Source organism: Vespula pensylvanica, chromosome 8 (genome assembly GCF_014466175.1).
Source record: "Vespula pensylvanica isolate Volc-1 chromosome 8, ASM1446617v1, whole genome shotgun sequence".
In the NCBI taxonomy this organism is placed as follows: domain Eukaryota; kingdom Metazoa; phylum Arthropoda; class Insecta; order Hymenoptera; family Vespidae; genus Vespula; species Vespula pensylvanica.
In genome coordinates, this window is record NC_057692.1 from 2828025 (window position 1) to 2846177 (window position 18153).

At 31.3% G+C, this 18153-nt stretch overlaps 1 protein-coding gene and 1 long non-coding RNA gene across 2 annotated transcripts in view; one reads left to right on the forward strand and one right to left on the reverse strand.

Annotated features, from left to right (window-relative positions):
* Nucleotides 1–6709, forward strand: part of LOC122631388 (neuroligin-4, X-linked-like) — a 155342-nt gene extending 148633 nt beyond the window's left edge. Inside the window, exons 10-13 of the mRNA XM_043817036.1 lie at nucleotides 1049–1382; nucleotides 1851–2114; nucleotides 2508–2658; nucleotides 3618–6709. Of these exons, the coding sequence (XP_043672971.1) occupies nucleotides 1049–1382; nucleotides 1851–2114; nucleotides 2508–2658; nucleotides 3618–3767 (899 nt within the window). The 3' untranslated portion in view covers nucleotides 3768–6709. The remainder of the gene's footprint in view (nucleotides 1–1048; nucleotides 1383–1850; nucleotides 2115–2507; nucleotides 2659–3617) is intronic.
* Nucleotides 6710–10050: 3341 nt separating this feature from the next.
* On the reverse strand, nucleotides 10051–10885 carry LOC122631335. Its single transcript, XR_006327681.1, has 2 exons — nucleotides 10332–10885; nucleotides 10051–10300 (listed from the first exon to the last, which is right to left on the reverse strand). It is a non-coding gene; the product is annotated as an uncharacterized LOC122631335 (long non-coding RNA).
* Between the last annotated feature and the right edge of the window lie 7268 nt (nucleotides 10886–18153).

An 18153-nucleotide genomic window follows, 5' to 3' on the forward strand; every position in this document is an offset into this window, starting at 1 on the left:
AAACTTTCGTTAATCAAAGCATTTTACGTTTGCTTTGGACAATTCCATCAATGAGTAACAAGCTCGTCGAACAACAATGTCAGCTTGTGGTTTATGTCCAAGCGATTTCCCCAATTAAATTTTCAACGAGACAATTGATCGGTATGTTTACGTCATACCTTCGTCCCATGCCTGATTAATAATTCAAATTGTCAATGACACCGAATATAACAGAACTTAAACTCGTATTATAATATAATTAAAATAATTTTTCTTGGGAATATTATGATACTTTTTTATTTCTTTTTATATATTTTCTTTTCTCCTTTATCTAATTTAGATCCAATTAAACAAGCAAAATTTTTCTATGTAATAAATTATATAAAATTTTTCTTATATATCTATGTAGTTAAGTACCTATATACATAATTCAGTCGAATAATATCATGCCAGTCGCTGAATGATTCATATTTACATATGATTTTCACAGTGCAGACAGATTTATTATCTGGAATATTACACGATACCAAGATAGCTTTCTACGATTAAATTATCGCTGTCGGAAGTCGATATTAAATTTTCGTCGTTGATAATATAACCGGACGTCGTAACGCGTTAAAATAATCTCCTTTTGTATCCCATATTTCAAATTGTCGTAATACATACTTCGCTTACAATTAATCCGATAAATACATTTTGATTTCGCGTATATTTCTTCGATCGTATAGTATTAAATAACGAATCGAAAATGTAATAACGATGCTCGTCCAGTTCGAACGAATATCATATATATATATATATATATACATACATATATATATATATGTATATATGGGGAATTTTTTTAAATTGAATATTTCAATTAAATAAAAATATAAACGTTCAAAAAGAGAATGCAAGAAAAAATGATTACTCTATGAACAATAAAAAAAAATATTAAAATGATTCTTGCTATCGTCATTCATTGATTCATCTATCGTCGTATGGCTTTTTATAAACTAATAAAAAAAGATAACTTTTATATATAGTTTTTCTTTTTCTTGTTATTTTTTTTTTTTTTTTCTTTTAGGAATGAGGCCAAAAGTAAAAAATCATTATCGAGCTCATCAGCTCTCTGTTTGGCTACGACTCGTACCGGAACTTCATCGTGCTGGAATGGAAGACGTTGATTCGAGACACAATCTTTTCCGAGGACACGCCGATCCAAGTCTTTACGATGGTTTGGTCAGGCCAGATCCTTTGAGTAGAATCACCGAAGAATTTAAAAGAAAGAATATAAGCACTGAACCACCTACCACAACCGACTACAGCATAACCACGTGTGTCAGTCTTATTCAAAGCACAAATCTTCAAAATGTGCACAACGCCAGCACCGATACTTTGGCGAGTCTCGATGCAACTGGGTAATCTATCGCATTTAATTGAACTAATTATATAAAAAATAACAGAAGAACGAGAAACGTACCATCACGTATTTAAAATTTATAATAAATCCAATTAACACAGATGATAGATCGAACGAAATTTTGTTTTAAAAATTTCTTTAAAAGAAATATGAGCAGTTATGAATTTATTGTATGAAATATTTCAGACGTTACTTACTTTGTTATTTTTTTCTTTGTTTTTTTTTTTTTTTTTTTAAATATCTATCGATTTTAAACGATTTTTATAAACGTCGCTATTTAAATATCAATATAAAAAAAAAAAAAAAAAATTATAATGTAACATATCAATGATGGTACAACGTGAAAGTTATAATAAGCACTGATATCATCGATAATAATAATAATTCGAAAAGAAAAAAAAAAAACAAAAAATTGCTAAGTTCAAAAACATTATAAAATCTAGCCACTTCTTTTCTAATCTTATAGATACGCTGCATATTCTACGGCATTAAGCGTAACGATAGCGATCGGCTGTAGTCTGCTTATACTGAACGTCCTTATATTTGCTGGTGTCTATTATCAGCGAGACAAGACGAGACTCGAGGTCAAGAGCCTCCAGCAGCAACAGATGTTGAATCAACAGTGTGGACCGCGCGGTTTCACGGAGTTGAAACAACCACCCTCGTCACATTCACATTTTCCTGGTAGTGGTCAAGTTATCGTTGACGTTGAAAATGAAATGCTCAGAAGGTAAATCGTAAAATTTGCAGAGAAAATAAATCAATATATTTTTCATTTTCTTTCATTATTTAGTATCTCTATAATTTATCGAATATTTTTTTATATAGGTTTAAATTAAATTTATATTGTAATATATCGTCACGTTGATCTTCTTGCAAGATATATATTTAGATCTTATATAAACTGTTTATAGTAGCTAATCGAATATATAACTAACTTGATTTTATCGTAAACATATAAAGAAGAACTTTTTTTATTCTATATTTTAACTCTTATATCTTGATTTTCTTTTATATCATTAGATTAATTAACACTTATTTTTCTTCGAAAAATTTCGTCAAAAGAAAAACATATAGGGAATAAAAATGTTGTATAATAATTTTCTTTCTCTATTCCCTTTAGAAACGTGATGAAAGGGCCTCCGAACGAGCCTAACACTTTACAAGGCACACACACCCTGCCGCATCAACATCATTATCAAAAGCAACATCAGCAACAACACGCTACGCTTCCTCGTGCTTCGGTCATGCAGGACATGAACGCGCAAACTCAAGTGAGTCAAGAAACTGTTATAAAAAATGGATCCTATAGAATGCATAATATAATACGTAGGTATATATGTATCAGGGCAAGCGTAAAAAAAAAAACATTTTTTTAAAAAAGAACATTTTATGAAAAAAATTCTTCATCAAATCGCAAGAAATAATAAGCAAAAACAAATAAATAATTTTGTTTTATTCGAAAAGAAAATTGTTTTCTTAAAAAGGAAAAAAATATATAGAATATCCTTTTTACATATTTCTCGCTACTTTGCAAATACCATAATAATAAAATAAAATTAAATAAAAAAAAATATAGTCCTGGTTGAAATCTTTCGGATGCTTCGCTGTGAGAAAACGAGTAAAAGGAAAAAGAAAAGTTTTGCCTTTCACTTTACAACGACGTTCTTAGCATATCCGAAGAAGTTTTCGAATTCCTTGAACGAACCGGTGAAACTCGTTTCTTGTTAACCCTCTATAACCTAATTTATTTTCCTACCAATCCCCACCCACTCAATAAAAAGAAATTATAAAATATTTGAAACTTATAACTTATTTCTTATAACTTAGCAAGGATTAACTTTCGCATATTAATCGATAATTCATTTTCTAAGTGAAAAAAAGAAAAGAAAGAAATAAAGCAAATAAAATAAAGCTTGACACTTGTGACTCTAAAAATACGATAACACGTTTCCCATATATATATATATATATATATATATATATATTCAAAAATAAGTTGTAAATTTGAATATCATGAAAAAAGACGCCGCGTAATTTCTATATAAAATAATAATAAAAATGTTGAGATAATAATACAAATTTTTCATCAACTTAAGTATCAAAAACGAAAGTGAAATATGCAATTGACAGTATTATTACTCGACTGTCAATGCGTCTGACATTTTTTAAAAAGAAGAAAAAAATATAAAACACTTGCCATATCTTTCGTTTTTGTTTCTTCTTTTTTTAGGGACCACCGAATGGATCTATACACCTTACAGTACCACGTGCTCCACCACCACCCCGTGCGAAGAGTCCTCCAGAAAATCAACCCCTTCTGCAGAGTACAACCGTCTCGAGTCGTGTCTCGCAAGCAACGATGAGCGAAATGCGAGTCTGATGCTTAGACCCCCCTCCAAAGCCGGTCGTCCCGGACGTTCTAACGGCGTCGACCTTGCTCTAAATCTCCTTGTCTAATAAAATTACTAACAATATACAACAGTATATAAAGACGAGAGGAGATCGGAGGGGGGAAGAGAGAAACGTCCGAAACTATTCTATGTACTTTCATGCCCTAAACGCTTCGCGTCTTCCTTTTTAATATAAATGGAAGAGGGAAGAGAAGAAAGATAGAAAGAAGAAAAAGAAAAAAGAAATATAACTCGAATCGCGTTTTCAACGATCACATTTTTGATCGATTAAAGAACTAACGATCCGCGATGAATTGTATAAGCATCGATCGAATTCTTATCGATCATTTACTTAGATGATTCGAAGTCCGAATTTGGCCGAAATGGAAGAACAATCAAACTAACAATTAGCCAAGATCTTTTCTCTCTGTAATTATTAGATAAATTATATCGGGTGAATCAATGATATTTCTTATTTTCTTATACCTTTCAATGATATCATTCCGAAGCGACGATTGAAATCGAAGCACGGTGTAATACGTTGCGTAATAAATGAAACGTCTTTGATTATTTTGTATTTTAAAGTCGGTAATGAAATTATTGAATCACCATGTATAATTTAACGTTTACCTATATTGAATAAAGTCTGTTCAAATGTGTATACGTGTATACGCGAAGATTATCAAGATTTATTCATGAAACGAGAGAATTTTTTTAGACGAAAATTACTTTGTTTAAAAGAATATATATATATATATATATATATACACACGTACACACAAAATATATAAATAAAATACATAGAGTTCTGTTAAAAAAAAAAAGAAAAAGAAAAAAGAAAGAAAGAAAGAAAATAATAATAATAATAATAATACAAGAATAAAAATAAATAAAATTTAAATCCGTCACATCGCATATTTCCCTCGAGAAATCGAGAACACTGTTTTCTTTTCAAACAATTCTTTCGTATTTTGAATAACTTAAGAAATAAAATATGTATAAAATACGTGTATACTCTTTGAAACAGGATATATACCGTGTAGGTATTAACGATAAGAAGGAGAGATGGATCTTCAAAGAGGCGAACGAACGATCAAAAGAATAAGAATAAGGATATGGAAAAGAGAAAGAGAAAGAGAAAGATTTAAAAAAAAAAAAAGACATAAATAAAAAAGAAATAAGTAAATGAATAAAAAATAAATAAAGAAATAAATAAAGAAATAAATAAAAAAAGATTAAGAAAGAGAAAAGAAAAAGGTAAACATGAAGAAGAAGCTCGTGTATAAATTACTAATCCACCACGATGTTAGATGTTCCTTGTACATACATAACGTAACACTTTATACCGTAAACCCGCCAAAGTTTGCTACTTTCTAAGAAGAAAAACGTGGAAGAATAAAAGAGGAATAAGCGAAGAAGAAAAACTTCGCTAACGCGTATCGTTTCTTCATCCGTATTTTGTTTCTACATTTAAGAATGCTCGAACGAGTGCGTATGCTCGTGTACGCGTGTGGGTGTGCGAGTAACGCTCAAGATGGACAGAATAGAAAGAGAGAAAAAGAGAAAGAGAGAATGCGTGTGTGTGTGTGTGTGTGTGTGAGAGAGAGAGCGAGAGAGAGAGAGAGAGAGAGAGAAAGCAAAGAGCTTTGTACATCTACAATGATTCTCCTCTTCGTGGCTATTAGACGATCCTTCAAAGTCACAAGCGAAAGCTTGTCTACTCGATTATTTATCTCCTATCGCAAGCACATCAATGATTTATACTGAAAGTGACACTTTGAAGCGATGCCTATGATTTATTACAGCGTCCGCACGTTCTACGAGGTACCGCTGTATTAAGATTTTATCTATTTTATGCGTACACACCAATGTCGCATCCGACTTGACCATCGAACAATATCTTTCTTGTTTTTGATAACATGAAAAAAAAAAAAAATATCAAATTCGAGATCGAAGTTCTCCCGTTTTCTCTTTTCTTCTCTCTCCCCTTCTTTTTTTCTTTTTTTTTTTTTCTTTTTCTTATCAATGGGAAAAGTCGGACAAAAAAATATCGGTGATTTAGAGACGTCGCACTGAAAATATGAATTTTAGTAAACAAAGCGTTGGGCCATTCGAAAAGAAAAAAAAAGAGAGAGAAAGAGAGAGAGAGAGAGAGAGAGAGAGAAGAGAAAAAGTTATATCTACTTTTAGAATACTTTACGTCGTTAAAAACAAGAGAGATTATTTAAATTATACATTTTTGAATGGTAATGGTAACAGTGAGTGAAAGAAACAATCAAAGAAATTCAATCAAATCTTTTTACTCGTCTCTAAATATTTTTTATGGGAATTATTAATTTCAGAATTAATAATTATTACTCGTTAAATATTACTTGAGTTGAAAGAAATAAAAAATATGTCGATGCTTAGTCATTGAAAAATGATCTTATCTGTCTGTTATCACGATGTACAAAGCTGTCTTAAAAAAATTCGCATATTGCATCGTTGCTATTGCCGTTGTGAACATTATGCATCGACGTAAGAACGATTGCTATATACACGCATATTTATATCATTACGAGGATTTCAAAGTTTCGATGTTACTATATTTCATTTTATATCGTAACTCTTTATTCGATGTAAATATGTTTCCTCGTACTTTAAATACTGCCATATTAACCGCTGCCATATTTTTATTCTTTACAATGTATTTTAAAAATATCGTGAAAAATCAATGAGTGTATAAAGGCGTGGACATCGATACCGTCTATACTATACATAGATATCACTAAAATATTGATACATATCGATAAGAATCAATATTATATTATAAAGAAATAAATTAATCAATTGACAATGTAATATTGAAAAGTTATTTAATTATGTATCAAGTATATTTAACGAAAAACATGAAATATGTGTAACAAAGTATTACTTATTGAAGAGATAGTTGTTTTAATTATTACTGTTTTAATTATTTATTATTATTATTTATTATTATTATTATTATTATTATTATTATTATTATTATTATTATTATTATTATTACTATCATTATTATTACTATTATTATTACTATTATTACTTATTATTACTTCTTAGTTATTAGTTATTAATACTGTAACTTTTCTTAATGGATTTTTATATAATTCATATTAAAAAAATTAATAACCATCTGAAAAAAGTCGAGCATATTCTCTGCTCAGTTTTTTCTTTCCTTTTGCCTATAACAAAAGCCGTAATTAAAAGTAAATACGAAAAGTAAAAAAGTCAAAAATATTGAAACTCAGCATTGTCGGTATCGATATCGACGCTAATACAAATACGTCGTTTTTCGTTGCACTTTTTTTAATATCATCGAGTACCTAATAACGATCGATGCAAAATGAGAATGAATGAAAGCCGAGCTCGGTCAGTTGTTTCTCTCGCACCGTATATGTATGTACATGCTATTCGTGAATTTTTTGTAAAAATATGATTATACATATAGACATTAAGATTAAGGGATAATGATAAAAATCCGTTACGCGTACTACACTGCCACGACATTGAAAGGGTGATTTGAGAAAAACGAAAAATCAAAAGAGAAAAAAAACCAAAAAGAAAAAAGAAAAAAAAAGGAGAAGAGATTTAAGAAAAGAAGGAAAAGCAAAGGGTTACGAAAACGAGGATTGCGACTGATCGAATGTGTATGTGAAAAAAGACGATAAAAAGCTATCGAACGTAGACTTACATAATAAAAACCGAATCAAAACTTTTGTACATAAACTTATCGACAAAAACCAAATAGAAGGAATAAAAGGGGAATAAAAAAAAAAAGAGGAAAAAAACAATAAAAAAAAAAATCAAGACAAAATCAAAGAATGTGTTTTGCGTGTTTTTCGATAAGATATAAGAGGGGGGGAAAAAAAAAAGAAATAAACGAGACTTAGCAATTAATCATGCGACTACTTAAGCGAAATACTTTGGTCGATCGATCGATCGATCGATCGATCGATACGTTCGCAATTCATTTTCGAGAATGGAAAATGGGTAGGAGAAAAGAAAGGCAAAAAGAATGGAGAGATAAACAAGAACGATATTATCTCGCTGGACTAACATTTTGAGGTGTGCGAGCATGAGTGCGAATTGCGCGATATCATCAAGTATGGACAATCCAACTATATTCAAAAATACAAGTAAAAGAAAGAAGAAAAAAAGATTTAAAAACGCTGGATATAGTATTCGTTATAAAAAGATGCGGAAAGGCATTACTCGGGAGAGTTTACGATGTTAAGAAATTTAAATAACATATATTATATATATACATATATATATATATATACATATACATATGAATATATACAGAAATGCACACGTGTGCAATTACACAAATATTTGCCACAAACGTACATACGAATACACGCGCGCGCGCGTGTGTACACACACCACACACGCACGCATACATACACGTGCACATATTACACATTATACAAATTGTAATGAATTTATTATGACGGATACAATTATATTTATGTGACCTTTAGCTGGCCTCGCGCTCTATTAGAAAGATACTTCAAATAAACCTTCCGGTCGAGAGCGAGGCTGCCTGTTACGTTTAATGTTTTTGTTGTCAAATTGTAAATATATAAACGAAATACATGGAGACATTAATTGTACCTTTAATCCGATCTCACTTTAATCTTAACTCTTTTTAATTTAACTCTATTTGTATTATATACATATATAGATTCATTCGAACGAGATATTTTTTATTTCTTCTTAAAAATACAAATACTATTTTTATATTCATTGAAAAAGATCGAAATCGAATCTATTTCTATCGAATCATCTACATGTACCTAGTGTCGTAGGAAACTGCATTACCAACTTACGGTATCAATGTAAAAATTATAATTAACAAAGGTTCGTTAAAAAAATTGTATTTTTTTTTCTTTTCTCGCACTCTGAGAAGATGAGTCTGTAGATCGAAAATAAAACTATCGTGAGAGATCGAGGAAATCAATGAAATAAAAAATAAAAACGCTCGTTTTTTTATTTTTTAGAAATGATTCAATTAGGTAATATAGTTCCCTATATTATCGAATGGTGTAAACTAGAATCTTTTAAAAAGCGACATGACATAAAATTTTTTGTTACAAATTTTTATAACAACTATAATTCTAATCAACAAAATATAATTTTGCAACTTTAGCTTATTCGTGTGATAAAATAATTCGATTAAGAAAAAAAAAAGAGCAAATTGAAACACTATGGAATGTCGACTATCATAAAAATGTAAAATCGATAATTGAAATAATATAAAAAGCACAAACTTCTTTTTTGTTTATTCGCTAGCAAATAATTTCAGTCTTGTTTCTTTTAAAAATAAGGAAAGATGAATTTTCTTCGAAATTTTTTCTCGAATTACTGTTATCTTCGACTTCTACTCACGTCATTCCTTCTTTCCCAGGTTTCTTTCGAACGTCTATCTTTTCTAACACTCTTCAAACACTTTTTTCGCTTCTTTATTTTATCTTCAAGCATCGGCAACAAAACTCATAAAAGTTTTCTTTTTCTTTCTTTTCGTAGTTTTCTCGACGAAAGTAAAACTTCCCCTAAACTTTTTTGTACATATTGTTAATGGAAAAAGTCTTTTATGTATGTATATATATATATATATATATATATATATATATATATATATATACATAGTACAGAGTACTTTTAAAGTACTTGTAAAAAAAAAAGAAAAAGAAAAGTATGTGTTACAATTTATGTATATAATGAATTGCGATAAGAAAAGGGGAAAAAAAAGGCAGAAAAGGTTTCTCAATATCGATGATCCTTCAAATAAAAGTTCACTCCAATATATAATTCAACTAAATTGTTAATGAATATCTATTCTTTCTTCCTATCTTTTTCCTCTATACATTCATACTAATTCGTTCTCTCTCCGTCTTTCTTTCTCTCTATCACTCCTACTTTTTCAAACGTAATTCGTAACTCTTCTATATAAGTAAAAATTATGGAATAGCAAAAATTAAGATAATACTACCCAACGAAAAAAAAATATCTTATATTTTTACTTAATAATCTATAAATTAATCTCCAAAAATATCTTCCTTTTTTTTTTTAAATAATCTCTGGAACCTCTCTCAAAAAAAAAAAAAAAAGAAAAAGAAGGAATGAAAAAATGCAATATCGCATAAAATACGATTACTTCAATTTATATGCAAATTTAATGTCGGACGATGTTAAGCTACGGTGATATAAAGGAATTCGAAATAATGGGAAAGAATTAGATACTCGAAATATTTCTCCAAGTACACCAAGCTGTTCTCTTTCTATTTTCTCCATATTTCTTTTTTCTTTGTTTTCGAAAAATCATTGATGCGAAACGAAATGTTTATTTTTCGACGCGAGCCGAAGTTCGAAGAGAAAAACATTATTTTTCCTTATTAACGATGATGATCGCTTGCGCTTTTCGAAATCCGATCAGCTTCGTACACATCATAACGCACGCTTCCTCTCTCTCTCTCTCTCTCTCTCTCTCTCTCTCTCTCTCTCTCTCTCTCTTTCTTTCTTTCTCTCACTCTCTCTCTCTCTCTCTCTTCAATTTTATTTCATAAAATATTTAACGACCAAACACGTGTATGCGAGCATATCTCTCTCTCTCTCTTTCTCTCTTTTTCTCTCTTTTTCTCTCATACAAGTGCATTCTCCTACTCCCTTTTCGCTCGGTCGTTCGGTCGCTCTCTCTCTCTCTCTCTCTCTTTCTCTCTATTTCTTTCTCTTTCTTACATTCACACACTTACATTCTCTCTCAGCAATGTATTCTGCCCTTCGGTTTATATGCATTTATTACAAAAAAAGTCCAACACAATGGCAGTCTGTTCTCGTGATACGGAAAACGTGATTCGAGTTTTGCTGCCAAAGGGCTTCGTCCAACGAAAAGATAGAATTTATCCATCTTATTACAATATAACGAGAATTATCGTCACGTCATATCTCGAAACGCGCTTTCCGTCTCAAATTTTCAAGGAACTTTACTTTTTGTTTTTTATACTTCTTACTCCGACAATAATAATAATAATAATAATAATAATAATAATAATAATAATAGTAATAATAGTAATAATAATAAAAATAATAAAAATATAATAACCGTAATCATAATATAATAATAATAATAATAATAATAATAATTATAATAATATTATTAATAATACACAATAATATATAAAATAAATTCACGTTTGCGCAATCGTTTCGGATGGAGCGAAAATCGTGGATATTTCTAATCGCGCTTAGAAATATATACACGCATCGTTACGTCGACGTCGCTCGCCAACATCTCTCGCGCATAATTTATTTGTTTGTTCGTTTGTTCGTTTGTTCTTTTTTATTACTATTTCATTTCGTTCGTCTTCTCTTCACCCTCTCTCCTCCCCTCTCCACAATCACCCTTTTTCAAATGCAAATCGAAGAAAGATCTAACGAGTCTCGACGTCTCTCCCCGATTTGCATTTCTTCGTCGCTCAATTTTTTACATACATACATACATACATACATACATACATACATATCTATGTAAGTATGTAAATACAATACGACGTTTCCACATTTCCCTTAACACGATTTTTGTCTCTGACGGTACAGAGAGTATGAGAGAGAAAAAAGAAATAATGAAGAAGGAAAAAAAGAAGATTCATGTATTTCCTCGATTCCTCGGAGATTAATAAAAGAAAACATCTCCGATTTACGAGTTATACTATTCGACTTGTTAGCTCGCACAATAATATCATTCTTTTTCTCTCTCTTTCTCTCTCTCTCTCATTCATTCATTCATTCATTCATTCATTCATTCATTCATTCATTCATTCATTCACATACAAGCTCACGCGTAAGATCGTAACGGTCAATTTCTGTTCCGCAGTGTGAAAAAACATATCCGGAACGTGTTGCTTACTCTATATCAACCATCTTTTCTTATCATATGACGTTAATTAACATGTAACGTTAATTATTCATTCTCCTTTATCTACCTCTCATCCACCATTTCCTCTATCTCTCTCGCTCTCTTCCATTCTCTTTCGTTTTTTCGTCTTCAACACATTCATACTCTAAATCGTAATTTACGTCGTTTCTCTCTCACTTTTATTAATGTTCTCTTTTTCTCGCTCTTTTACTCTCTCTCTCTCTCTCTCTCTCTCTTTCTTGCTCATCTTAGCATTGCAAGCACGCACGCATTTCGCTATTTTTTTTTCTCTTTTCGCTACACTCAACGGATCGCGCTAATGAATTATTCTCATTTGGTTTGATCGAGCCCGTGGCGACCGAAAGGGCCGGGGATATGTCCTCGATAGAAAAATAAAATAGATTTGTTCGTGGCTCGTACATAAGGATGATTCGCATAAATGATTCGATTATTCATTATTTTCGAATGAACGAAATGTTTGCATAAACGTTGAACAAAAACGAAGAAGAAAAAAGAAAATTAATAACTTGAAAATCTTCAAAGATTTGAGATAATTCTTGTAAATCTTCGTTCGCACGACGATCGTCGCAATCGTAGTATAATTTGTATTTCTTCGAAAAATATAGATTTTCCGTTTTATTGATACGAACGTAATCGAGTCGGAACACCGATAATCAACAAATTACGCGAGTCATTCTTTTATATGTAAGTATGAGCGTCGTCCTTTGCCAAATATTTTTCTTCGTTTTTCTTTATCTCTTTTTTTTTTTTACCGTCGAAGTCTCATCATCGGAAATACACATTTTAATTATAATAATCGCTTTTCTCTTTATCGTAGAGATTACATCCACGCGCGATTAGCAATATATCAATATCGTTCTATCACACACATGTATATTAATATTACTCTATGCGCGAGCACAAATGTATACGCGATTTTTATATATATTTTTTTTTTCTCTTTCTTTGTTTGTCATCTTAAGATCATTTCATGCTATTTCCATAAAGAGAGACGATTTTGTTCGACGGGGATCGATCACTCTCGAACTTCATTTCATTCTGAGGTCAGCCAGGTCGCCGTCGGTCGCCATTTGCAACGAAAGTATAAATGTTTCTTTCTTTTTTTTTTTCCTTTTGTTTTTTGTTTCTCCTTTCAACTCCATTTCCTTATTTTCATTTTTTTTTCCTTTTGTTTACTTTTCCATTAATTATTTTTAACCTTAAAATGTAAAACCACGTTTGTCGTATAGTTTCTCCGCTAATAACGTGCTCGCTCTTTCTTCTAAAATTTTAGAACGAGTCTTTTTCTCTCTGTCTCTTTCCCCTTGTCCTCTCCCACTCTAACACCCACTAGTTCTCCCTCCCTCTCTCTCACTCTTTCTTTCTCTTTCTCTTATATCGACATTTTGTCGTCGTTGACATATCTCGAGGACGAACGATGATTTCACTTTAATCTCGAATCAAACGAAACTAATTGAATATATATCGACTGTCTCACGATAGAAATTATATTTACCAAACGCAAAGGTCTTTTAAAATTTCTTCGATCACCTCGACGATAAAAATTGATAACATCGTGTATGTATATGAATAAAAAAAAAAAAAGAGAATACAAAAAAGAAACGAAGAGAGAAATAAAAAAAAAAGAATAAATAAAAAATTTGATTCTTTCGCAAGCGATTCCCTCGAGATCGAAGAATATGAAATCGTCGTTCTTTACGCGTGACAGGTCAATGACGCACATCGTACATAACGTTCCCGTTGTGGGTGGGTGGTTGGGGGTGGACACAAGGGAAAGCAAAAAATGCGTTTTGTACAGGGAAACAGTCGATGTCCCTCTTGTGAAAGCACGATCCACCTCAAAAATCTACCGACGAACCTCGAGGCGTATCTCTTATTTATTTATTTATTTTATTTATTCATTTATTTACTTATTTATTCCTTCATTCATTCATTCACTTATTTATTTATTTATTTATTTACTTATTTATTTATTTCTTCATTCATTTATTTATTTATTTACTTATTTATTTATTTCTTCAAGATTTTTTTTCCTTCTTTCCATTTTTCTTTTCTTTTTTCTTTTTTTTTTTTTTCTTTCCTTCTTTCTTTCTTTCTTTAACGACGGTCAACGAGCTTACAAAAAGATTACGTAAGCGCGACGTAACAGTAGAAAAAGGAAGTTATCGAATATCTTTGCCTCGTACTTTCACAGTTGGAACAGGAGAAATGAAATGCAATCGTTAACATGTTCGAGATTACTTGATTTACGAAACCTGGAATTCGCACCAGCGAAATTTCATTTCTTAAGTTCCCGACCGACGAGTCTAAGGAATCTAATTTCGCTTGGACGATCCGGACTCGTTTAAATTCCGCGAGTAACTTCTCGACAGTGGACGTCCTCTCTCGAATAGTAGGCGAGAAAAAGTATAACGTTTTCTTTTTTTTTTTTTCGTCTTATAAAATCTCGAACCGACGTAAATATCTATATAAGTTACGTCGATTATTCGTACGAACGCAACGCTTCGAATATCATCTCATCATCGTCATCATCAACTAAATTCGATTCTTAGCTTTCCCAAGACGATCGTTCTTCTTCTCTATCTATCTATCTATCTATTTCTCTCTTTCTCTCTCTTTCTCTCTCTCTCTCGCTAATTTCTCTATTTTCCGTGTACTATTTCAACGAGAACGATTAAAAGAAAAGAAAAAAAAAACAAATTAACTTTGCAAAATATGTCAAAAAAAATTAAAAAAAAAAAGGAAAAAAGATCGCACGATAGAACGAATGCGTTATTTTTTACGACGAATTTTTTACGAACTTCTAAGATATTAAAAAAACGATTTGATGAGATTGAAGAATATAAAGAAATAAAAAAATGAAAGGAACAGTCGAATCAACGCCATGTGGAAGAAGAAGAAGAAGGAAAAAGTAAAAAGTAAGCAAAGGAAAAAAAGTTACTAATCACGTACGAAAGCCTTAGGAAGGTTAAGCTTTTCTTCTAATCGCTACTAAGCGGCGTACGTGCGTGTACGTGTTTACGTGTACCTATGTATGTATGTATATGTATTACCTGCAATGAATACACGCGAATGCAGGTTGCAACGTATGCATAAGAACGCACGTGTACGTATGCGTATGTGTGTATGTCTTCTTTATATGGGTGTGCGACGCGATATTACGCCTCTCACACTCTCGTATACATATTTCTTTTTTTTTTCTTCCATCTTTTTTTCTACAAACGCATATCCACATATCAATCGGTGTACATGGAAGCGCCCTTTAGAGATATCTAAGTGGGTACGCAGTCGTAGAAAACTATCGGAGTCGTTTCGCGTGATAACGCATTTGGAGTCGAAAAAAAGAGAGAGAGAAAAAAAAAAAAGAAAAAGTAAAGAAGAAAAAGAAGAAGGAAAAAAAAAAGATAAGGTGCACGTAAATAAAATGTGGAATGACGTAATGACAAATGATGAAAACAAAAAGAAAAGAATAACGATAATAAAAAAATGAAATATTACGCTCGACTCCGTGATTAGGCCCTCCTGCGTCCTCCCGCGAATATCGACGTCTAGATTGCTTTGTACGTATATTTTTAAGGAGAGAGAAAAATAAAACCTTCGAGATATGTTTTTCGAAGGTTCGATTTTTTCTTTTTCTTTCCTCTTTTTTTCATCCGCCGCATTTTTTTTTTCCTTTTTTTTCTTTTTTCTTTTTTTTTTTCTTTTAATCCTTCATCTTAAAACGCGCGTACATACGCGATCACGCTCTTTTCTCATCGTCACAATATTTTCGAGGGTCTCTATGAAATTCTTTTTCATATAATATTATTATATAGATATATATATATATTTATATATATTTATATATACATATAAATATATACACACATATATATATATATAGTTGTAATCTCGAAGGAGTCGCTCGCTGTATCGAGCGTGTCACGAGTACGCAACAAACTTGTGCGCGAAATCGTCGAATTTAACACAACAAGAGATCTTCTCTTTCTATCTTTGTATATAACTTACAATAATACGATAGATCGATCGACGTTTAAAATCGAATCGAAGATCGAACGACGACGACGACGTCGTTTCGGCAAAATCTTTTATCTACCTTCTTTATCTTCTCCTATTTCAAACGTCGCTATATAGAAAAGAATAGTAGAATTTTTGTAGACCGGCAGTCAATAATTGGAAAAAAAATTTCCTCTTCCATCGATTTTATTCTATTCTAAAACGAAAAAAAAAGAAAGAAAGAAAGAAAGAAAAGTATGATCGCGCGCCAGAAATATTTACACGCATACCGTAAGATTCTAAAATTGGATTATTCAGGCTAATTATAGAAGCCTAAATTTCATTTTTTTTTTTTATTCTTATTTAATCATATTTTTTAAATAATAAAAAAATAAAAAATAAATAAACAATCACGCATACATACTCGCTCGTGTGCCTCTAGAAATATGTGTCGCACTTTTTATTAAAATTTCTAACACACGATCATATTTTACTTCATACGAATAGAATAATGCTAATGATCGATGGAAAAAAAGTTAACATTTTCCTACGTCCAAACCATGAATTAGATTGACGCATTTGTTATTGGCTGCCAGAGTACAATACGTTCGAGCCTTTTCGATGTCGCAGTTCGCCTCTCGCGAGGAAGTTTTTGCACTTGTTTGTCTTTTCTTTTCCTTTTTGTTTCGTTTCGTTCTCCTTTTTTTTCCTTTTTTCTTTTTTTTTTAAATTTATTTACCACTGTCAACGAAATGACGCTAACGATGATTGATCGATGATCGATGTCGATGATCGTGCGCGTGCATGTATGTATATATACATAATACATACATAAAAATATACATCATACATGTATATATATATATATAATATGTATGTATATATCTCGAATGTATATATAAATATGCGTGTCCGCACATGTGTGTGTACTTGTATCTGCCGCGAAAACGATCTTTCTTCTAAATCTCTGATTAACACACTTATTCGTTTTCTCTCTCTCTCTCTCTCTCTCTCTCTCTCTCTCTCTCTCTCTCTCTTTCTATCACTCGCTCTCTCCTTTCACTCATTTATCCTTCTTTGTCTCACATGTACAAACACAAATAAAAATGCACAAATATACACATACACACTCTCTTAACATACGTATTCCTACTTCCGTAAAAGTTACCTTAGGTAATCGCGCATGTAACGACGTCGCTAAATAATATATACACACAATACAATTAAAGATTAGCTTGACATTTACCTATAGATACTATTATTAATAACTTGTATTTTCCATCGCGTATTTATCTATATTCCTACGTACTTAAAATACAAGAAATGTTTTAACTCGATTAAAGTCTGTTTAACATTTCGTGTGCATTTATGTATGTATGTCCATGATCGTGTTTCTGTGTATGCGAGAAGAGTATACGAGTAACATGACGTATGTGGTTCGACAATATGGTTTAGTAACATCCTTGTTCGTTTATTTACTTACTTACATACTTAACGAATACCCTACAATTAATTTCTCTTAGGCATACATACGCTTTAACTCTTATACATCGCTCTTATACATCGTTTAACGTCATCGTGGAAAAAGTTAATAATTAATAGTAATAGTAAGAATAATAGTAGTAGTAGTAGTCGTAGTAGTAGTAGTAATAATAGTAGTAGTGTAGTAGTAGTAGTAGTAGTAGTAGTAGTAGTAGTAGTAGTAGTAGTAGTAGTAGTAGTAGTGTAGTAGTAGTAGTAGTTGTAGTAGTAGTAGTAATAGTAGTAGTAGTAATAGTTTAGTAGTACCAGTACTAGGAGTAATAGGAGCAGCAGCAATAGTGATAGTAATAGGAATAGTAATAGCAGTAGCAGTGATAATAGTAGTGGTAATAGTAATGTGATAGTAGTCGTAGTAGTAATAGTAATAGTAGTAATAGTAATAGTAGCAGCAGCGGCGGCAGCAGTGACAATAACAATAGTAATAATAGCGATAATAGTAACGATATAGTTAATAGTATTCGCGATCGAAAGATAACGTTAATGCGTCGTCAATGGTCTGTGTGAATTGGATCTTAACTGGTTGAGAAAAAAAATAAATTAAAAGTAAGTAAATTCTGAACGTATAGGACACGCTTTATAAATACGCTCGCATATATCGTATGTGCGTTTCATGAATAATTTTACTGGATCTCTTCAGTCGCAGATCTATCGATCGTTTCGGCCCGCGAACTCGATCGTTCCTCCCTTCAAAAGGCACGAGAAAATGTTTAATTACTTCTCTGTATGCTTATGCATGCATATGTATATGTATACGTGTGTAGTATATATATATATATATATATATATATATATATATATTTATACGTATATTTCTATATACGTATGTATAATCGTAAAAAAAACATCCGGTCGATTACGTATATATAAATATACGTATA